The sequence below is a fragment of the Oratosquilla oratoria genome, chromosome 8 (assembly GCF_046742065.1).
Source record: "Oratosquilla oratoria isolate Oo_2021 chromosome 8, ASM4674206v1, whole genome shotgun sequence".
Lineage (NCBI taxonomy): Eukaryota > Metazoa > Arthropoda > Malacostraca > Stomatopoda > Squillidae > Oratosquilla > Oratosquilla oratoria.
In genome coordinates this window covers 63,483,111-63,507,019 of record NC_134784.1, presented here as the reverse complement: position 1 = coordinate 63,507,019, position 23,909 = coordinate 63,483,111, and the positions used below count along the sequence as shown (strand labels likewise).

The following is a 23,909-nucleotide window of genomic DNA, read 5'->3' as shown; positions in this document are numbered from 1 at the left end:
CAGAAGTTATGATCCAACATTTCAGGTCTGTTTTTACAATTGAGAACTCACAAATTTGTGAAGATGGACAATGAGAAAGATGCCCTAAAATGAAAGAAATGAAGGTAACACAGAAAAAAATGAGACCAAATAAAAAACCTAGATGTTAGGAAATCGCCTGGACCGGATGGAATTGCAAATTGAATAATGAAAGAGTGTATAGATGAACTGATGGACAAATTATACAAGATGATAGACTTTTCACTCAAAGAAGGAAAGGTACTGCAAGATTGGAAAGATGCAAACATAGTACCAATATATAAAGGAGGAAATGAAGAAGTTCCCACAAACTTCAGACTAGTATCCCTTACAAGTACAGTAGCAAAAATATGTGATAAATTTATCAGAAACAAATGGATCAAACATTTGGAAGAGAATAAAATATTAAACCTGAAACAATTTGGCTTAAGAAGTGGAAGATTGTGTACCACAAACTTAATGTGCTTTTACTCGAGATTAATTGAGATAAAACAAGAAAGATTGTGCCTTCTTGGACTTGCAGAAGACTTTTGACAAAGTACCACATAAAAAGTTAATAAGAAAAATTGAAATAATAGGAAGGATACAAGGTAAACTACAGGAATGGATGAAGGATTTCTTAAGTGGGAGAAAAATGAGAGTGGTACTTAGAGACAAAAATTCGAACTGGGAAGATGTGATAAATGGCATCCTGTAAGACTCTGTATTGGCTCCTTTAAATTTTGCCATATATATAAATGATATGGATGAGGGAGTGAAGTGTTACATGAACTTCTTTGCTGAAGATGCCAAATTACTCAAGAGAGTAAGCACAAAAGAAGATTCCAGATTGCTACAAGAAGACCTGGACAAAATATGGGAATGGAGTCAGAGGTGTGAAATGAACTTTAACATTAAGAAATGTAGTATAATGGAATTTGGAGAAAGCAAAAATAGAATATCAGGTCAATATAAAATTGGTAACAAGGAAGTCAAAAAGTCGATTCAGAAAGGGACCTGGGAGTGATCATCTCAAGTGAGTTAATACCTTGATAAACATGTTAATAAATTAGTTGGAGAGACTTTTAAATTATTAAGATCAATGAAAATTGCCTTCGACTACATGGATGAAGAAATGGTAAAGAAAATTGTGGTTGCATTAATAAGACCTAAACTAGAGTATGCTGCAACAATATAGGCACCCAGCACAAAAAAAACATAAAGAAATTAGAAAGAATTCAAAGAGCAGCAACAAAAATGGCACCTACACTATCAAATTTGACATACGAACAAAGATTGGAGAAATTACATCTATCAACACTGGAACAGAGAAGAGAAAGAGGTGATTTGTTGACCATTTACAGAATTAAAGAACAAACTTGATCTTGCGAGATACAAAAACAGGTCACCACAAGCATAGCTCCCCTTCCTGTATAATACAACTAGGTAAATACATAGTTCAGGTCAACAAGTTGAAGACATCACATCTGGAAGATGTCAAGACAGTTTTTGACATAGATGCATCAACTCCTAGAACAGATTAAAAGTTCATATGGTTTGGACACATGGAAAGAATGAGTGAAGAAAGATTAGTAAAAGAAGTGTGGAAGGCAGAGGTGGAAGGAGTGAATATGAGGGGACATCCTAGGATGAGATGGATGGATGGTGTGAAAGGGGCATTACAAAAGAGAGGAATGTCTGTGGAGGAAGGACAGGAGAGGACAGAAGATAGGGGTGAATGGAGAAGGGTTGTGTATAGATGATGCGCTGTGATGCATGAGGGGGAGTGGGTGGGGATGGGGGTGAGGAAGTATGTGTGAGAAAAATATTGACGCAGCCCGAAGGGATTTCTCCCCGTCTTCTCCTTTTCTGCATGGGGGGACGGAGAGGGGGGGGGGGTCGCCGATTTTTTGAAGTGGCCTTGCTGTGGATGTGCTGTGTCTTGCGACACTGCTTCTGACCCAGGGCAGTGGACAGGATACAGGGATGACCTGTCATCCAGGAGGTGCCAAGATAGGGGGGAGGGAGGGGAGGGGAGTGGAATATATAGGAAATGGAACAGGTGGGAGTGGTTTCTGTGCTTTTTTCTTTTTGGCTACCCCCTGTGTAGGGAGAAAAACCTTTGGTATATGTATGTATGTATGCATGCTCCAAGCTAAACCCATAAACCACCATTGCAATACAGACAACAGTAACATTTCTTCCTAGAAAGATCTATGGGAGGGTCTGAGGACTATTATAGTGAGGCAACAGTTGTCATCTTTATTAATACCTTTTCTTCCTTCACAGTATTTTCTGATTATTGCCTTCATAACATATTACCTCCTTCCTCCATGGGATTGTTCCAGTCACATCCTTTGATATCAGTTTTCACTTCCCTGTTGAGTCATGAGAGAAAGTGACACCACACCACTTTAAAACATGGAAAACCTCCACTGTATACAAAAGTAGTGAGTAGGTCAAGGGAAAATGGTATGGGTAATTTTTTTATATAGTTTTATGTATTTATTTACTTTTTGGGGTGGTGCAAGAGGTAAATGCAAGGGTAATGGGCCAGGGGTTGCAGATGGTTAAAGAAAATGGAGAAAAATGGGAGATAAGCCTGTTGTTGTTTATTGATGACACAGCTTGTAACAGGATCAGAGGAAGGATTAAGGAAGTTAGTGATAGAGTTTGGGAAGATGTGTGAAAGAAGGAAGTTGAAGATAAATGTGGGTAAAAGTAAGGTGATGAGATGTACAAGAGGAGAGGATGGCAGCAAATTGGAAGTATCAAGGGAGAGAGGCTGGAGGAAGTGGATAGCTTTAGATACTTGGGGCGAATGTGGCGGGTAAGGGAGTGGAGGTGGAGGAAGAATGTAGGATGAGACGCAAGTAAATGTTTTGGGTGATTAAAAAGTGTAATGAGAAACACATTTGGGAATGCATGCTAAGAGGAGATTATATGAAGAAGTGATTGTACTGACAGCACTGTATGGGGCAGAAACATGGAACAGAAGAGGGGAAGAGAGAGTTTAAATATGTTCGAAATGAAATGTCTGAGAAGTATGATAGGGGTTACTAGGCTGGATAGAGTGTGAAACTAGGTGAGGAGGAGAGCGGGGGTGGAAAAGGAGTCGGGAAATAGGGTTGATGAAAGATAATTGGGATGGTTTGAACACATGGATAGAATGAGTGAAGAAAGATTAGTAAAAGATGTGTAGAAGCAGAGGTGGATGGAATTAACATGAGGGGTCAACCAAGGATGAGATGGATGGGTGAAGTAAAAGGGGCATTGGGAAAGAGGGGGAATGTCTCTTGAGGGAGGAAGGGAGAAGATGGAAGATAGGGGTGAGTGGAGAATGGTTTGTATGGATGATGCTGTGATGCATGGAAGGAGGGGGGTATGTGTGAATGTTATTTTGATGCAGACTGAAGTGATTTTTCCCCATTCTCTCTCTTTCTGCATAAGGGGAAGGAAAGGGGGTCACCAACTAAATGAAGTGGCCTTGCTGTGTATGTCTTGTTTTGCTGCATTGCTTCTGACCCAGGGCAGTGGGTGAGATGAAGGAGCCAAGAAAAGAGGGAGGGAGGGGTGGTGAATGGGCGTGGATTATGTGGGGATGAAATGGGTGGGAGTGGATTTATGCCTTTTGACTTTAGCTACCTCCCTTGTAAGGGGAAAAAACCTGTGCTATATATATGTATATATTTATTTTTATTTATTTATTTGTATATTTTTTAAGGTGCTGTATCCTAATGGATGAAATGTTAGCAGTATTGAAATATGTAGTTTGTGGAACTGGTCATTCTCTGTCCACTTTAAGTCTGTCATAATATTTATAGTAATAATCATTGCCTTTAGTTTCACCAAGGGGAAAACCTGCAGCCCCACAGTAGCTGTTAGTGGTTTTCAGTCCTTCACACAGATCTTGTTGTGAAAAAACTTTCATTTATAGTGTTGGCTTTGATTATGTTTTCATCCAACCTGATCCACAAATCTACATTTTTATGTGGAAAGCTGTGCTTCCTGACATCTTTCAAACTACCAATTTTGTAAAAAAAAAAATGTATATATGTATGTCTAATTGTATTTAATATTGTTGAATAAACCTATAATAATAAAAAAAAATAATAATAATAAACAAGTTTGATTTATCAATTTTTTTACAATCTTTTGTTGATTTTCATCCTGTACCAGCAATTATTTTGTAATAGGTGGCAAAGATTAGCAGAATGAGGGGATGAGACTCTTCTCTCATTATGAGGATGAAAAAGAATATTAATTCTGCCACTCCCTTATAAAAGGGGAGGTTAACCTTGGGGATTTGTGGTGTTTTAATTTGTTTTATTATTTCAGGTTTCTGGCACAGCAGCTAAGCTTGGAAGAAAGACTGCATATCACCACTGCACAGTTTTAGTGGATGCAGACAGTAATCAACTTAAGCTGGCTCTCCAGGGGGACAAGGTTAGCAAGTGTTTAGTATTGTATAATCTCTTTGTGTTGATAATGGTAAAATGTTACACAGTTCCGCTGCAGGGTAGCTATCATATAATTATCGTAAAAGCTAAATTTGGTGGCATAAATTGATGAAAAGGTGTTACACCCTAAGACAGGTTCAATTTGTGGTCAGATCAGTACCTCAATTTAGATTATTTTGACACATGAAACTTGTTATTGTGATCAATAAACAAAATATATGTGAAACCCCTTGATATTTTTCAAACTTTTTACTAATCTTAATGTTTCACTTTGACAGTCTATCACATCCAAGGCCACTGTAAGCATTCCATCACCAGTGCAAAATTTGAAGGCATTGAATGAAGACTTGAGTGTTGAAAAGCTTCTGGAAAGTGTGGGAAAGAAGTACCTGGAGATGGGAGTCATGGAAAGAAGTCAGTGCTCTCTTGGATTTACCCTTATCAACCCAAGTGATGATTGGTTCCCAGGTAAGAAGTGGTGTTGAAGATTTGTGATGATTATCGTAACCTAGCTCAGTGAACTGGTCCATTGCCCTTGTTCTCTCTTACAAGACCAGCAGCCCCCTGGAAACCAAACATTTATTGGTTCAGCCCATAAATCACTCAAGAGATGTTGCTGTCTGGAAAAAGTGGTGAAGGGCAATTGAAGTCTGTTGCCAGTCTGATTCTGTATTGGCATATTTAATGCAGGGTAGTGACCATTACAATTATTGCTTTATTTATTTACTTTTTTTTGGGGGGGGGGGAGGGAAATGAATGCTAAGAGGAGATTGTATGAAGGGATTGATTGTGCTGACAGCACTGTATGGGGCAAAAACATGGAACATAAGAGAGGGAGAGTTTAAATGTGTTTGAGATAAAATGTCTGATAAGTATGGTAGGGGTTACTAGGCTGGATAGAGTGAAAAACAAGGAGGTGAGGGGGGAGTAGGGGTGGAAAGGGAGTTGGGAGATAGGGTTGACAAAAGAGTATTGGGATGGTTTGGACACATGGAAAGAATGGGTGAAGAGAGATTAGTAAAGAGGTGTGGAAAGCAGAGGTGGAAGGAGGGAACTTGAGGGGATGACCAAGGATGAGATGGATTGTTGGTGTAAAAGGGGCATTGGGAAAGAAAGGAATGTCTCTTGAGGAAGGAAAGGGGATGCATGGAAAGGAGTGGGTGGGAGATGGGTGGGGTGAGGGAGTATATAGGAATTATATTTTGATGCAGCTCGAAGGGATTTGCCCCCATCCTTTCTTTTTCTGTACGAGGGGACAGAGGGTGGGGGTCGCTGATTAAATGAAGCAGCCTTGCTGTGGATGTGCTTTGTCTTGCTGCATTATTTCTGACTCGGGGTAGTGGGTGAGATGCAGGGATGACCCATCATCCAGGAGGAGCCAAGAAGAGAGGGAGGGAGGGAGGGATGGTCAATGGGAGTGGAGTATGTGGAGATGAAATGGGTGGGAGTGGATTTATGCCTTTCTTTGGCTACCTCCTTTGTATGGAGGAAAAAGCCATTGGTGTATGTATGTATTTTATTTTATTTTTTGTTTTTATTATTATTATTTTTTATGATTTCTGGGGATTTGATTAAATGACTGGCAGTCTGTTATATAGTATTTGTATTATAATCTGAGTGTGCTTTTGTATTGATATATTGAGAGATACTAGGAGCAGGTTATTGTAGATATTTTGAGTAGAACACTGCTGGACTTGTGTTTAATGGGCTGTTTGGGTGATATGATGAGGGAGGTGGGTGGGTTTGAGGGATATTTCATAAAGAAAACAAGATGGCATACAAATGCAAAATAAAGCCATACGAATGCTTATTGGCTGTATTTAAACTCAGAAATCAAACCCTTTCTCATAAAACAGCAAGTGAGAATGATAGGCACATAGTTTTGAATGAGGCCTCAAACCTGTCCACTCCATGTCACATTACATTACATGGACAGCCTATTTAATGCAACAAAGACCCCAAGCAATATTCTGCTCAAATATCTAACAATACCCCCACAGTACATCCATACAAGAACATGTACACATTATCATCATCACAGAAGCTCTCTCTAAAAGACTGATACATTCTACACTTTACCGTAAATATCAACTCATGAAGAAATCGCTCCAAAGACAAGCAAGATTTATGCTGACACACTTATGTTCAGGTCATTGCCCATATTAGAACAGTTTCAACACAGAATTATCCTGGCAAGACACCAATTGACTTATATGAAACCACCACACAGAAGACACAAAACACTTGGTATTTGTGTTTTAATTGTTACTTCCAGACAGCAACAGTCTTTTTGATTGACTTCAGGGCATGTGTATCCATTTAAAGATAACCAAGGCAATAGATTTTTTTTATTAATCTCTTCATGAATTATTTTCATTGCCATAATTCTATTTCTGTTGATAATTTGAAAGTTTAAGTGATTTATATAAAGATATCTAGAGATAAACTAATTAAAAATTGATAGTTATCTGGCATGATGAAGTGTACAAATCAACATCAAAGACTAATTGATCCTTGTTCTCCAGGTCTGGGTGGCATCAAAGCAGAGATGGAGTCTTGGCAGTTCTTGTATGGTAAAACACCTCGTTTCACTGTTACACGTCGTCTTCACCTTCCTGAGAGCCTTTCTGGTGGAGATGTCCTGGTCTCTGTGCAGGTGAGATATCTGATTAAAGTATTGTTGCAAATTAATTAATTTGAGATATAACCCCTTCTGGGGTATTGGCTCCATGTTGTTATGAGGTTAGAATCTGTTCAGTAGCATGCAGCTGATACTGTAGGGTCTATATGGGGGAGCCTCTACAGACAAGAGCCACACATCATTTTGTCTGTGATGGAGGAAATATCTATTCATAAAGAAATGGTGCTACATTATTATAATGCAACTGTCACCGTTATGCTGTCCCCCCACTCTTAATACTGTCCTGTATCACTTCTATGAATATACATTTCATTTTTTGCCAAACCCTGTGATAGGGGAGAAAGAATACTGCCTCAGAGTGTTCCCACTTGAATCGTAAAAGCTAACAAAAACAGGATGGGGATAGGACTAGGCACTCTACTCTCTGTAGCCCCAAAGGGGACATTCCTAAAAAAGAGAAAAGGCATAAGAGGGTCTGGGAGGAGTTTTCAAACCAGAACCCTAAGTTTTGGGTCTTTTAATGTGTGTAGATGTGGTACAGATGAGGGTAAAAGGGAAGAGATAGGCAGTATGTTTGTGATGGATATGTTGGCATTGAGTGAAAGGGAGGGGCAAGTTTGAGTTTGGGAGGGTGTCAGGAGTGAAGAGAGGATTAGGGAGAGAAGGGGTGGCTATATTAGTAAGTGAAGAGATAGGTAATTATGTGTTGGAGTAGGAGGTTTCTTCAAAGTTACTGTGGATGAAGGTGAAACTGGGAAGGGAGATGTGGGTCTTTGTAAGTGCATATGGGCCTGGTAGTGAGGAGTGTAGAGAAAAAGAGAATTTTTTTTTGGATAGATTTAAATAAGTGTATAGAGGATTTAGGGAGATGTTAATATAGTGGTATTGGGAGATCTCAAAGCTAGGGTAGGAGATGAACCAATAGATAGTGGTAGGGACATGTGGCGTGCCAGGAAAAAAGTGTAGTAGAGAGATGATGGAGATGTGTCCAGAAAGAGGTGATGATAGCTAACACAGTGTTTAGGAAGAAAGTCAAACATAAGTACACATGGAGAGGGTGGTGGATGGAAGGGTGGTAGTTATGGGTTTAATGGACTATATAGTGGTAACCAGGAGAAGAATAGGAAGTGTTTTGGATGTATATGTTTTTAGGGGAGAAAGTGGGGGAATATCAGATAACTTTTAGGTGGAAGGTAAGTTGAGAGTGGAGTATAGATGGAAAAAGAGGAAAAGGACAAAGTAGGGAGGTGCTTGGAGTAAACTGCTTAACAATTTCAGTACAACTCAAATTCTTGTGCGCAGCATCGGCTCCCATATGTAATTTGTATCACACTTCTCATTATAAAATATAAAGTCACTGCTGTACTACTCATTCTCTTTTACTCTGAATAATAATAAACACAGAAAACTTTATTAGATCAGTTCACAGAATCTGGAGGTAACTCGTGTACAACTACAAAAATATATATATATAATCAAGACACCGACACTGGCATCTTCGTATACCCACTTGCACCTGATGATGCCTATGTAGGCATCATTGTACCCAAGTGATTAAATGAGAAAGAAAAGGAGGAGGAGTACAAGAAGAAGCTGAGAGAAGAGTGGGAGAGAGTGAAGGATAGTAGAACTAGGAGTGGAGGAGGAATGAGGATGATTCAAGGAGAGAAAGGTGGTTGCAGTGGAAGGCACTAAGAAAATGACAGTGATGAATGAGGAAAATGGAAGAGAAATAAGAAAAGTGAAAGCAGTCATTAAAATGATGAGAGCAGATAAGGCACCTGGGTTAGATGGGTGTCATACGGAGTGTCTAAAGAAGGGAGGTACAGTGGTGGTGGACTGGCTGATGAGGTAATTCAGTGCTTGTCTAAAAGAGGTTAGAGTACTGGAGAAGTGCCTGTATAGTTCTGCTTTACAAGGGAAAAGGAGACAAGTGTTAGTGTAGTTTCAGAGGGATCTGTCTGTTGACTGTAGTTGGGAAGGCTTATGGGAAGGTTTTGATTGAGAGGGTCAGGAGAGGAACAGGGAGTAATTGATGGGGAACAGTGTTTTTTGGATCTTATGGATTTGGAAAAAGCTTATGACAGGGTAGACAGGAAGGCACTGTGGGAGGTATTGCAGATATATGGGATAGGAGGACAGCTGTTAAGAACAATCAAGTGTTTTTACGAGAGTAGTAGAGCTTGTGTTAGAATTAGAAATGGAGAGAGTGGGTGGTTTGAGGTAAAGGTGGGTCTTCACCAGGGATGTGTGTCATGTTGCTATGGCTGTTCAGTGTATACATAAATGGGGTGGTATGAGAGGTAAATGCAAGGGTAATGGGCCAGGGATTGGAGATGGTTAAAAGAAAAAGGAGAAAAATGGCAAATATGCTTGTAGCAGGATCAGAGGAGGGATTAAGAAAGTTATTGGTGTAGTTTGAGGTGTGCAAAAGAAGGAAGTTGAAGATAAATATGAATAAAAGAAGGTTATGAGATGTACAAGAGGAGAGGATGGCAGCAAATTGGAAGAGTTCAAGGGAGAGAGGCTGGAGGAAGTGGATAGCTTTAGATACTTGGGCGTGAATGTGGCAGGAAAGGGAGGAGTGGAGGTGGATGTAGAATGTAGATTGAGAGAAGTAAATGCCTTGGGTGATTAAAAAATGTAATGAGAAATAGACATTTGTGAATGGATGCTAAGAGGAGTTTGTGTGAAGGAGTGATTGTGCCAACAGCACTGTATGGACAGAAACATGGAACATAAGAGGGAAAGAAAGAGTTTAAATGTATTTGAGATGAAATGTCTGAGAAGTATGATAGGGGTTACTAGGGTAGATAGTGAGACACGAGGTGAGGAGGAGAGCAGGGGTGGAAAAGGAGTTGGGAGATAGGGTTGATGAAAGAGTATTGGGATGGTTTGGATACATGGAAAGAATAAGTGAGGAGGGATTGGTAAAAGAATTGTGGAGGGCAGAGGTGGATGGAGTGAACAAAAGGGGCAACTAAAGATGATATGGATGGATGGGGTGAGGTGGGGCATTGGGAGGGAAGGATATGTCTGTTGGAGGAGGGGAGAAGACAGAAGATAGGGGTGAGTGGAGAGTGGTTGTGTATGGATGATGCTGTGATGCATAGAAGGGAGTGGCTAAAGGATGCAGGGGCATTAGGTAGTATGATTGAAGGATATTTTGATGCAGCCTGAAGGGATTTCTCCCTGTCCTCTCTTTTTCTACACAAGAGGACTGAGAGGGGAGGTAGCTGATGAAATGAAGAGGCCTTGCTGTCTTGTTGCATTGCTTCTGACATAGGGCAGTGAGCGAGATGCAGGGATGTCCCGTCATCCAGGAGGAATCAAGAAAAGTGGGAGGGGGTGGTGAACGGGAGTGGAGTATGTGGGGATGATATGGGTGGGAGTGGATTTATGCCGTTTGACTTTGACTACCTCTCTTGTAAGGGGCGAAAAAAGCACTTGGTATATGTATGTATACATGTAAAGTATAACCACTGCAACTACCACTACCACAACTGCCACTGCCACCATCACCACTGGAATTAACACTAGCACCACCACCACCACAACTAACACCATCTCCACTACCACAATCTCCACTACCACAACCATCACCACCACCATTATTGCAACCATCTCCACCACCACTACCACAACCATCACTGCCACCATAACCATCACCACCACCACCACCATAACCATCACCACCACCATTACCGCAACTGTCACCACCGCCACTACAACTGCCATCACCACCACCTTTACTGCAACTATCACCACTACCACCTCAACCATCACCACCACCACCACTACTGCAACCATCACCACCACCACTACTGCAACCATCACCACCACCACTACTGCAACCATCACCACCATCACTACCACAACTATCACCACCACTACAACCATCACCACTACTACAACCATCAATTCTGCAACCATCACAGCCACCACTGCAGCCATCATCATTGCAGCCACCACAACCACCACTGCAACCACCACCACCACTGGAACCATCACCACTGCAACCACCACCACCACTGCAACCACCACCACCACTGCAACCACCACCACCACTGCAACCACCACCACCGCTGCAACCACCACCACCACTGCAACCACCACTGCAACAACCACCATCACCACAACCATCACAACCATCATCACAACCATCACAACCATCACCATAACCATGACCACCAATGCACCTGTCACCATCACCACCCCCACAACTATCACAGCTACCACCATTACCACTGCAACCATCTCCACCACCATTATCACAAACATCACTGTCAAATCACCAACACCATCACTGCCACCACCACTGTCACTATCACTGTTGCCATACACCACAACCATCACTTCCACCACCACTACTACTCATCACTGCCACCACCACTGCCAACACCACCACTGCTACCACTGCAATTACTGCAATCACCACAAACACCACCACTACCACCAGCTCCACCACTGCCATCAGCTCCACCAACGTAACCATCACTGCCACCACTTCCACCAATGCAAACATACCACCATCACCACAAGAGACATAGGAAAAAAAAATGGGTGGAGACTTAGAAATGGCAAAGGATAGACCTGAGGAGGCAACAGAAAGGAGGGACAACACTACAGGTACTCCTCATTTAACAATGGGGTTCTGTTCCAGCAACCCCATTATTAAGCACATTTGTTGTTAAGTGAGTTATTCTCTTTGTTAATGTATGAAATTCTTAAAATGACAAAAAAGAAGACACAGTAGGCCCTCAACATTTGTGAGTTCCACTTTCGTGAGGTTCGCACATTCGTGAGTTTCCAGCAACACAAACATATTTACTAAAATTCATGCGAAAAAATAACAAAGCAGCCTATCACTGCATCACTACCCTCCCTCCCTCCCTCATTCCCCCCATCATCAGCCCACCAGTGTGTCACCAAAATTAATGTGAAAAAATAACAAAGCAGCCTATCACCATGTCACTACCTCGCTCATCCCCTCCACCGTCAGCCCGCCAGTCTGCCACTCTGCCACTCTGTCTCAATCATTGTCTTGTTTGTCCAGGCGGCAGTTCAGTCAGCTTGAAGTGATTGCTATAACTTTGTGTGTCCTCCAGTTCACGTGTGTGTGTGGTGAACTATGGCTCTCAAGTGAGCAGCAACCTGTTGTAATGAGTCTACAGTACTCTGAAATGATAAACCTCTTCACTCCGGGGCACATCGCACATCTGGCAGCATTAGCTGCCCGACGTGCGTTGTTGCGTCATAATAATCGCATTATAAAAAATAGTCAGTGCTCAATTGTTCGTTCTCTTTCACCCGTGTATTTTGATAACCATAGAAAATTGATGAAGCCAGTTTAGAGAGAATGGAAATTACGTAGGTACGACTACAATAAATATAATCAAGATGGTGACGTCGGCATCATTGAGTACCCACTTGCTCCTCATGCCGCCTACGTAGGCATCACAGTATGGAAGTGGTTAAAGAAAGTGATGAATTAGGAGAGAGTGAAGTTGCTAGACAAGTGTAGGGCGAGTAATATGAGCAAATCTGTTGTTGGAAAGCTATTTAATGTAAATGAGAGCACAGTGTGTTCAATAAAGAAAAACGAGGTGAACATTAGGGCAGCACTGGCAGCTACTGCTCCTCTTTCTGTTAGGCAAGTGTCGCAGGTAAGAAGCAGTGCTATATCTAAGATGGAATCTGCTTTATATGTGTGGATAACAGACCAGAACAAAAAAGGCAATCCAGTTGATAGCAATATGATTTGTACAAAGGGAAAAAACATTGTATGACAGAGTAATGAGTGATAAAGCTAGCACATCAGAAGTATTGATCAAATATGTGTGGCTCTGGACCATAAGGTTGACACCCCCTTTCCCAAGGTGTGGGGGAAAATCCCACAGGTATTGAATTCATATAACTGCATTCAATACCTTAGTGCTTGATACACATGAAAGTTTCCACAGTAGTTTAGTAATTAAGACTATACTAGGCATCACAATTCATTTCTGTTCTGTGGTGAAGGAGATGCAAGAGAGACCAGTAATGACAAAGTTAGAATATTCATGTTCAGTCTTCTTTTCTGCCAAATGCTCAGATATTGCATAACTTCCTCTTTCCAGTCTTACCATGGTATCATTGAAGAAGTCAAAGCTGAAGGAACTTGTTCTGAAACTGTAGAGATTATTCAAGACATTGGATCTTCCATCAAGGGCTCACGCTACTCTTCTGCTGTATTTGAAGAACTTGAAAATCGCTTACGATTGCCTGTCGAGCTTCGAAAAGTGAGGGCATTCTGATTGAGTATAGAGTGACTGAGCTGGACTAGTATCTAGATACTGACAAGGAATTATGGAAAAGTTGTATAATCAGTATATGAAACTACTTTTTACATAGGATAGAGACAAGAAATTTGGTTAGCACATGTTTGACAAGTGCCATTTTTATTTCTCCTACATTAACCCATTCAACTCCGATGACAAGATGTCTTGTCATTTGGTCAAATAAAACAAAAAATCATAAAACACCAGAAAAATATGACGTCAATCCTCGCTTCGCTGCGAGCGAAGCGAGGATTGACGTCATATTTTTCTGGTGTTTGATCAAACATTTTGGTGTTTTATGATTTTTTGTTTTATTTGACCAAATGACAAGACATCTTGTCATCGGAGTTGAATGGGTTAAAGATCAATTTTACCCCTTAAGGGCAATTTTAGTTTCCAGCAATGAAACTGAGGACATTTTTAAGTTAGCTACTTGTGTATACAAAATTTTTATTGAAGTAAAGTTGTAGATGATTTAATAGAAAATATGATGTGCATGAACATATGTTTTATAATATGGTAACAATTGATACAATCATAATATGAGAAGTGATATAATCAAGGAGTGGTAAAGGGAATTTTAAAGTTAGTCTTACATATGTTTTTATGTAAATAGGAATATGTGAAGTTTGTAAAATTTTAATGAATGGTGATTGCTATATTAGTGTAAACAACCTGTGTACCATTGTAAATTGGCTAATTGTTGTGGCTAGTTTTGCAGAATGCTGGCACATAAGGGTTACACCTACAGGTGATGTTGATGGGAAGTAGGTAATGATGGATGAAGGTTATCAGTGCTCATTCCCTGGGACTACATAATTGGTCCTGGAATACTATTCTTGTTTTGAAATTACTTTGTGCTGCCGGAATTCAAATGCAGAAAAGTGTCCTTGAGGGGCTATGGTGAAGGAATTCCAGATTTTGAAGGAACTTTTTATTTTAGGGTAATAGACATTTAAGACTAAGAGGTAATGGGGAGAAATAGTAATCTGTTCATAACAGATGGTTTCCATATTGATGACAATAATTACAAGGTATGGAAAGACTTGAGAGTATTGGATTTTTACATTAAATGTATATTATGATTCCTCCAACTACTAGCTCTTTGAATCTCCTGTATCTTTTCTTTCTTTTTTCTTTTTTTTTAAGGTCCAAATATTGCCTTTTATAAGTGGATTATGTTGTTAGTTCTTTAATTATTTACCTTTCTATTCTTTGCTTTGGTTTGTGGCTTTGGCTTCAGAAGCTTCCATATATTTGCTGAAAGCTATGGAGCTGGTGTTTGTAATATGCATCAGATTTAAGCTGCATTTACCCAAGCTGGTGCTATTTAATTTGAGCTGCCATATTGGTGTGCAGTTATCAACAAATAAATATTAAATTTTTAGTATTATTTCCTTACCCATCAAATTTCATGACAGAAGATTAAACAGATTGATAGTGTATCTAATTTCTGTTGCCCAGCAAGACTTGGGACCTGGTAATATGAACTGTAACAACTTTGGACCAGTGCTCAGGTTTGTACAGTATTGGAGGATGGGAAAACTGGATTTATCACTTTATTCCAAACTTTCAATTCTTAACAAACAACATACTCATGAGTGATCTAAATGTTCACCACCCAACTTGTCTAACACACAAGGAAATGCCTAAGTTGTATTTACGAAAGAGAAACTGGTGGTTTTTGTGTGACCGCAATGACAAAATAAGTTTGTTTGATATGGTGTATTAAACACACAAAATGGAGAATGAAAAAGAAAGAAGAAAAAGTGAGCCAATGAAGAGGTTTGGACATTAGCAGAGTCAAGTCACCATTGGGGGTAATACCGAAAAAATCTTGTATGATATCCCAAAGTCAACTCAAAGGTGGACACCAATGCTTTTTCAAGGTTTCCAAGAGAGGATAATTAGGTAGAAGTTTAGATGTAGAAAGAGAAACTAGGTATAACAATGTACAAAGAAATTGGGATATTACTGATTTGATGGAAGAACTAATGGATTTGAAAGTTGAATATAGAGCAATGTACAGAGAGATAAACTATCTACGAAAAACTAATGATGAGGTGAACAGAGAGCTCAATGATGTAGAAAATTAAATATGGTCAGAAGTGATGATAAAATGAAAAATGAAGATGAAAATGAAGCATTGGAAAAGAGGTCAAAGAACAAATACAAGTAGTGACTGAAAAAGTTGGATAATCAATTAAGGAGATGGATCTAGTAATAAAGAATCAATGGAAGTTAGAACAAGAAAATCAGTAAATAACATTTAAAGAAATAGTACCACAGCAGGTAGAGGAAAATGCTAAAGAAACAGTACATACATACATATACCAAGGCTTTTTCCCCCTTACAAGGGGGGTAGCCAAAAAGAGAGAGGCATAAAATCATTCCCACCCATTCCATCCCTGAATACAATCCACACCCCTCCACCCTCCCTCTTATCTTAGCACCTCCTGAATGACGGGTCATCCCTGCACCTTGTCCACCGCCCTGGGTCAGAAGCAGTGTCGCAAGACACAGCACATCCACAGCAAGGCTGCTTCATTAAATCGGCGACCCCCCCTCTCTGTCCCCCCATTGCATAAAATGAGAGGACGGGGAGAAATCCCTTTGGGCTGGGTCAAATTTTGCTCACACATACTACCTCACCCCCCATCCACCCGCCCATTCCACCTCATGCAAGCAATCACAACATCATCCATATACAACCATTCTCCATTCACCCGTCTTCTGTCCTCTCCCGTCCTTCCTCAACAGACATTCCCCTCTTCCCCAAAGCCCCCTTCACCCCATCCATCCACCTCATCCTAGGACGTCCCCTCATGTTTACTCCCTCCACATCTCCCTTCCACACCTCTTTTACTAGTCTTTCTTCACTCATTCTTTCCATGTGTCCAAACCATCCTAATATTCTTTCATCAACCCTATCTCCCAGCTCCCTTTCCACCCCTGTTCTCCTCCTCACCTCCTCATTTCTCACTCTATCTAGCCTAGTAACCCCCATCATACTTCTCAGACACCTCATCTCAAACACATTCAAACTCCTTCTCTCTTCTTCTCTTATGTTCCATGTTTCTGCCCCATACAGTGCTGTTCGCACAATCACTCCTTCATACTGGATAAAAAACAGGGACAAGAAACAGGGAGGGGGAATCATGTTCTTGGCCAAGAAAGACCTAAAGGTGACAAAAATTGCAGAGGGCAAAGGTAATGTTGAATTGATCATGATAAAAGTCGAAGGCAAGAATATGAAAAGTAGAAAGTTTGTGGTGACTTATGTGCCTCCAAAAACAAGCGCTTGGAAAGAAAACGAACATACAAAAATGCTAGATGATACAAGAAAATCACTAAATGAGATACTAATGGGTAAGGGTAATCTGGTAATTATGGGGGACTTCAATTGCAAAGAAATTTGTTGGGACAGCATGACAGTGCAAGGAGGAGATGACTCGTGGGGCAATGTACTGCTAGATATGACCATGGAGTACACAATGACCCAATGGGTCCGTGAAAACACAAGGTACAGAAATAATGAAGAGCCATTGAAACTAGATCTAATATTTACAACAGAACCTGAAATAGTGCATAAAGTCCAGTATGAGACACCAATTGGAAAGAGTGACCATGTACTCATCGAAACTGTACTAAAGGAAGAAATAGACATAGAGAGGAACGAAAAGCACAGGAAAGGAAGACTGATGTACAACAAAACAGACTTTACAAAACTAAAGACATTCTTCCGGAATACAAACTGGGAAATATTTTACAGGGAAGAAACAACAGTGGAAGAGAAATGGAATATATTGATGGAAAACTACAATGAAGGTGTAAACAGGCATGTACCAAGACAAAAGCGAGAGAGAGAGTACATTAAATGTTGGTTCAACAAAAGATGCAGTGAGGCAAAAGACAGAAGGGACAAAGCTTGGAAAAAGTGGAGAAAAGACAAAAAACAAAGCAAATGGCAAATTTATGTTAACTATAGAAATGAGTATGTTAATGTGAAAAGAGAGGAAAAAAGGAACCATGAGAAGGATATTATAGACAAATGCAAAGAGCAACCCAAACTATTCTATCGTTATGTGAATGGTAAACTTAAAAACAAACAGGAAATGGTGAAACTATGCCAAGGAAACATAGAATACACAGAAGATTTAGAGATGGCCGAAGTCATGAACAATCACTTTAAATCTGTTTTCACCAGAGAGAAAATACCAAATTGTGACATAGATAAAAACAAGAAATCTCCCCTCATGAATGAGTTTACAGCATCACTAAAGGAAATATCAGAACATCTATCAAGGCTGGATGTCAGAAAATCACATGGCCTGGATGGTATTGCAAATTGGATTCTAAAGGAGTGCAAAGAACTAACAGACAAAATACACATCTTAATAAACAGCTCACTCAAAGAAGGAAAGATACCCGAGGACTGGAAAAATGCTAACATTGTACCAATACACAAAGGAGGAAACAAAGAAGAACCCACCAACTATAGGCCAGTATCACTAACAAGCACCATAGCCAAAATTTGTGAGAAAATAATCAAGAATAGATGGGTAAAACATCTGGAAGACAATGACATATTAAACCCAAGACAATTCGGATTCAGACAAGGAAGATCATGCTCCACAAACTTAATATGCTTTAACTCAAGACTAATAGACATAGTGCAAGAAAGAAATGGATGGGCTGATTGTGCATTCCTAGACTTGCAAAAAGCCTTTGACAAAGTACCACACAGAAAACTACTAAAAAAACTGGAACACATAGGAGGAATACAAGGAAACCTACTAAAATGGATAGAGTACTTTCTGACTGGTAGAAAGATGAAAGTAGTGCTCAGAGAAAAATATTCAGATTGGAAAGAGGTGATCAGTGGAGTACCGCAAGGATCTGTGCTGGCACCAATAATGTTTGCTATCTATATGAATGACATGGACGAGGACGTGAACTGCTACATGAGCTTCTTTGCCGATGACGCCAAACTGCTAAGGAAAATAGAAACTGATGAGGACTGTGAAGCACTGCAAGAAGACCTAAATAGGGTATGGAACTGGAGTCAGAAATGGGAAGTGGACTTTAATACTAAGAAGTGTAGCATAATGGAGTTTGGAAAAAGCAAAAACAGAATATCAGGAAAATATACAATTGGAACCAAAGAAGTAAAGAAAGTAGGATCCGAAAAAGATTTGGGAGTAATTATCACGAACGACTTGTCCTATGATATACAGATTAACAAAATTGTCGGGGAGACTTACAACTTGCTAAGATCAATAAAAGTGGCGTTTACATACTTGGACGAAGACATGATAAAAAAAATATTGGTTACATTGATAAGGCCTAGATTAGAGTATGCGGCGACATTGTGGTCCCCCAGTACCAAAAAGAATATAAAGAAAATAGAAAGAATCCAAAGAGCAGCTACAAAAATGGCATCTGCACTTGCAAACCTATCATACGAGGAGAGATTGGCTAAACTGGAGTTACCGACACTGGAGCAAAGAAGAGAGAGAGGTGACCTATTGACCATCTACAGAATCATGAGAGGCACAGAGGTACTCGATAGAGAGAACTTACTTAACTGGGACAAAAGAAACACATGGGGACATGGAAAGAAAATAAAAAAACATAGCTATAGAAGAGAACTGAAGAAAAACAGTTTTCCTCATAGAGTTTTGGACACTTGGAACAAACTGGACAATGAAATAGTATGCGCAAAAACCATTCATGAGTTTAAAAACAAACTAGACACTGCAAGATACAAAGGCGGGACATCACGAGCATAGCTCCCCTTCCCGCAAAATACAACTAGGTAAATACAACTAGGTAAAATACAGTCTCCTCTTAGCATCCATTCCCAAATGTCTATTCCGCATTACACTCTTTAATCCACCAAGGCATTTACTCGCTTCTCTCAATCTACATTCTACCTCCACTTTCACTCCACCTTTCCCTGCCACATTTGCACCCAAGTATCTAAAACTATCCACTTCCTCCAGTCGCTCTCCCTTAATGCTCACTTCCAGTCTACTGCCACTTTCACCCCTTGTACATCTCATCACCTTACTTTTACCCACATTTATCTTTAGCTTTCTTCTATCACATACTCTCCCAAACTCTGCCACCAACTTCCTCAATTCCTCCTCCGATCCTGCCACAAGCGCAGTGTCGTCCGCAAACAACAGCTGGCTCACCTCCCACTTTTCTCCATTTTCTTCAACCATCTCCAATCCCTTGCCCACTACCCTTGCATTTACCTCTCGCACCACCCCATCCATGTATAAGTTGAAGAGCCAGGGCGACATAACGCATCCTTCACGAAGTCCCACCTTTACCTCGAACCACTCACTCTCTCCATTCCCAATCCTGACACAAGCTCTACTACTCTCATAAAAACTCTTGACAGCTCCCAGAAGCTTTCCTCCTATCCCGTATATCTGCATAACCTCCCACAGTGCCTTCCTGTCTACCCTATCATAAGCCTTTTCCAGATCCATAAAAGCCCAAAAAACATCCTTCCCCTTTCCTATAGCTTTCTCACATATGTCTTACCACAAAGATCTGATCTACACAACCTCTACCTGTCCTAAATCCACACTGTTCCTCACCAATTACTCCTGTTCCTCTCCTAATCCTCTCAATCAAGATACTTCCATAAGCCTTCCCAACTACACTCAACAAGCTAATCCCTCTGAAACTACTACATTCACACTTGTCCCCTTTTCCCTTGTAAAGAGGAACTATACAGGCACTCCTCCAGTCCTCCGGCACTCTACCCTCTCTCCAACAAACATTAAATAACCTCACCAACCAGTCCACCATCACTGTACCTCCCTTTTTCAGACATTCCGCATGGCATCCATCCAGACCAGGTGCCTTACCTGCTTTCATCATCTTAACAACTGCCTTCACCTCATCCTTCCTTATTTCTCCTCCATTCTCCTCATTCATCACTCATTTTCTTCGCATTTCCCACTGCAGCAATCTTTCCTTCCCTATCCTCCTTCACTATCCTCCTAAAGAAACAGTAATTAAAGAAAAGGAAAACTGGGTAAGAGACAGTGGATAAAAAAAGTGCTTTGTAGTTTATGGTATTAAAGAAAAACATAATATATACAAATACCAAAGAGAAAAAGAAGAGAAATTGCAAAGGCAATTCTGGAAAAGATACTAGAGGAAGGACAGGAAATGGACAAAGATATTGAAGAAGAGCATACAGGGTGGGGCAGAGCAACTTGCTTATTTGGAAAGTCAATTAAAACGAAAGTAATGCAGATATTTAATTTTTTGAATAGCATCAAGTTTAACATTTAAATTTTGTTTTCCCAGTTTTAAAGATTATATCAGGCAGATGGCATCCATTATTCTCAATACACTGCCTTAATCGAAATCGGAAGTTTCGTTCAACTCTGTCAAGCACATCAATGGGTATGTTGGCAACAGCTTGACGAATGTTGTTCTTCAGGTGAGCCAGGGTCCTAGGACAATTTTTGTAAACAAGTGATTTTAGATAGCCCCATAAAAAATAGTTGCAGGGTGTTAAATCTGGCGACTGCAGATCACCCCTCAAGGAGATGAGGCGTCCTAGGACATGTTACCGGAAAACAGACATTGACACATTCGCTGTGTATGCCGTGGCACCGTCCTGCTGGAACCATGCATCTCCCTCATCCAACTGGTTGAGTGTTGGCACGAAAAACTCCTGAATCATGTGGACATAACAGTCAGAAGTCGCTGAAACTGTCTGTTTGTTTTCTTAAAAAAAACCATGGACCAATTATTCCAACTCGTGATAATGCACACCAGTTACAAGTTGTGAATGTAGGGGACGCTGGAGAAATTGTCTGGGGTTATTAGGGCTTCAATAGTGCATGTTCTGCTTGTTTACTAATCCCGAAAGATGGAAGTGAACCTCATCACTGAAGAAAACAAGTGTGCTGTGAGGCATGCCAAGAAGCCCCTCACATTCATTTTTTTGAGCAATAAAATCGTGTGGATTAAGTTCCTGCACCACAGCCAATTTGTAGGGATGAAATTTTAGTTCTTCATGAAGGATTCGCTTCACAGAATGAGTAGACAACCCAACAGCAGCTGCATGTTTGTGGGCAGAGCGTTGAGGGGATTGCAAATCAGAAAGCCTTATTGCGACAAGGTTTTGGGGTGACCTTACTGTTTGTGGAATGCCAGTTTGTTTTTTACATCACCATTTTCCTTTAAGTTGTTTACCTATGAAACAATCGACTGCCGGCCAGGAACACGACCATGGGGCCCAATATTGAAATGCGTACAGAATGCAAGTTGCGTGGCTATGATTGAACGACCGGTGGAAAAGTATACCTCAACAGAGAACGCGCACCCCACCTTCGTCCATTCCATGATGCTAACTGAAAAAGCGGCCCAGTACAAATTTACGCCCCGCCCTTTCGAATGTGCCTACCCCCACCCTCCTCGAAGCAACCATCGCTTCAGGGTGCCATATTCAAATAAGCAAGTTGCTCTGCCCCACCCTGTAGAATGGGACAGTACTGTAGAGAAAAACACTACAGGCCACTATAAATGAAACTAAGGTATCAAATGATAGCTGAAGAAGTATTATCAAAGGCAGCAAAGCTGGCAAATAGTGAAAGTTAAAAAAATGTAGATAGATAGATAGACTTTATTTGGCAATGAATCAATGTACATGAAGTGCAAATAATGATAAGAACACATAGTTCGGAATAATAAATACAAATTGCTGAGGATAAATAAGAAATGGATAAATAAGAAATGAATGATGAAAAAGAGAAAGAAAAGACACTTAGAAATGAAGCAAATGAAATAAGTGAGAAGAACTGAAACTGAAAAGAATACATTTTTTTAGTTGTGACCTGAGGCTTAGAAAATCCATAAAAAAAGGAAACGCACCCAAAAAGAAAGAAAAAATAAAATAAATAAAAATAGAATAAAATAAAAATAAAAATAACATATAGTGACATAGACGGCATGATTTCAGGACTAAATGGATCAAACGACTGTCAATAGAGAAATCAGACATAATGGGAATTTTAGAGAAAAAATTAAAAGGTCCACTATCTTTAAATATTGTGAGACAAGGTCTATACATCTATTGGGTGAAAAATAGAATGGAGAAACAGGGTGGAGGAGCCATGTTTTTGACTAAGAAAGGTTTAGATGTGACAAAGATAACAAGGAAAAAAAAATGTGGAATTGATTATGACTAAAGTTGAAAACAGAAACATAAATAGATATTTTGTAGTAATATATGAGCTCCCCAAAACAGGCTTGGACAGATAGTGATTATTCCAAAATACTGGAAGACACAAAGAATATATTGAATTACTGAAAGGAGGAAACTTAGTAATCATGGGTGACTTTAACTCAAACGAAATATGTTGGGAAGAAATGGCAGTGAAAGGTGGAGAAGAACTTTGGGGAAATATTCTACTGGATATGACCATTGAATACACATTGACTCAACGGGTAAAGGAAAATACCAGGTATATAAACAATGAAGAACCGTCAATCGATTTAATATTTACATCAGAGCCTGAAATCATGGATAAAATGGATTACAAGACACCAATTGGGAAGAGTGACCACATACTAATAGAGTTTGAAAAAAAAAAAAATCGATTTGAAAAGAAATGAGAAACATTGAAAAGGAGTACTATTATATAACAAAATGGATTTTGAGAAACTCAGATTTTTCTTTAAATGTGAACTGGGAAAACTTCTTAAATGAAGAAACAAAGATGGAAGAGAAATGGAGCATATTGATATGACAAGGAGGGAATAGACAAATATGTACATAAAGTGTTGGTACACCAAAAGTGTGTAGAAGAAACAAAGTCTGCAAAGGATGGAAAAAAAAAGAATAATTGGCAAATATATATCAAACTAAGAAACGGATATGTAAAAATACGAAGGAAAGAAAAAAGAAACTATGAAAAGGACATAATAGAAAAATGCAAAGACCAACCTAAACTACTCTACAGGTATATGAATGACAAACTAAAAGATAAACATGAAATAGTGAAACTGCGTGAAGGAAATAACGAATATATAAATGATGTAGAAATGGCTGAAATTATGAACAAACATTTTAAATCTGCAATAATAATCGAAAGTACACAAAATTGGGAGGAAGGGCAAAGATCCCCCACCCCACAATGAAAGAAATAACTGTGACACAGAAATAAATAAAAGACCGAATAAAAAACCTCGACGTCAGAAAATCACACGGTCCGGATGGAATTGTAAATTGGATATTAAAAGAATCCGTTAGTTAATATAGAACTAACTGACAAAGTACACAAGATAATTGATTTCTCACTCAAGAAAGGAAAAGTACTACAAAATTGGAAAAATGCAAATATTGTACCAGTATACAAAGGAGGGAACAAGAAAAATCCAACCAACTATAGACCGGTCTCCCTTACAAGTACAATAGCAAAAATATGCGAAAAAGTTTTCAAAAGTAGATGG

At 39.8% G+C, this 23,909-nt stretch overlaps 1 protein-coding gene across 2 annotated transcripts in view; it reads left to right on the top strand.

Moving 5' to 3' along the window:
* LOC143027783 (lipoyl amidotransferase LIPT1, mitochondrial-like) overlaps window positions 1-14,805 on the top strand; it is an 82,185-nt gene extending 67,380 nt beyond the window's left edge. Inside the window, exons 3-6 of one of the 2 annotated variants that reach the window (XM_076189333.1) lie at window positions 4,336-4,443; window positions 4,736-4,925; window positions 6,983-7,113; window positions 13,218-14,805. In XM_076189333.1, coding sequence (XP_076045448.1) covers window positions 4,336-4,443; window positions 4,736-4,925; window positions 6,983-7,113; window positions 13,218-13,394 — 606 coding nt within the window. In that variant the 3' untranslated portion in view covers window positions 13,395-14,805. Of the gene's footprint in view, window positions 1-4,335; window positions 4,444-4,735; window positions 4,926-6,982; window positions 7,114-11,036; window positions 11,406-13,217 lie in introns of those variants that run through there. The other variant, XM_076189332.1, reaches the window with a different exon arrangement.
* The last annotated feature ends 9,104 nt before the right edge of the window (window positions 14,806-23,909 follow it).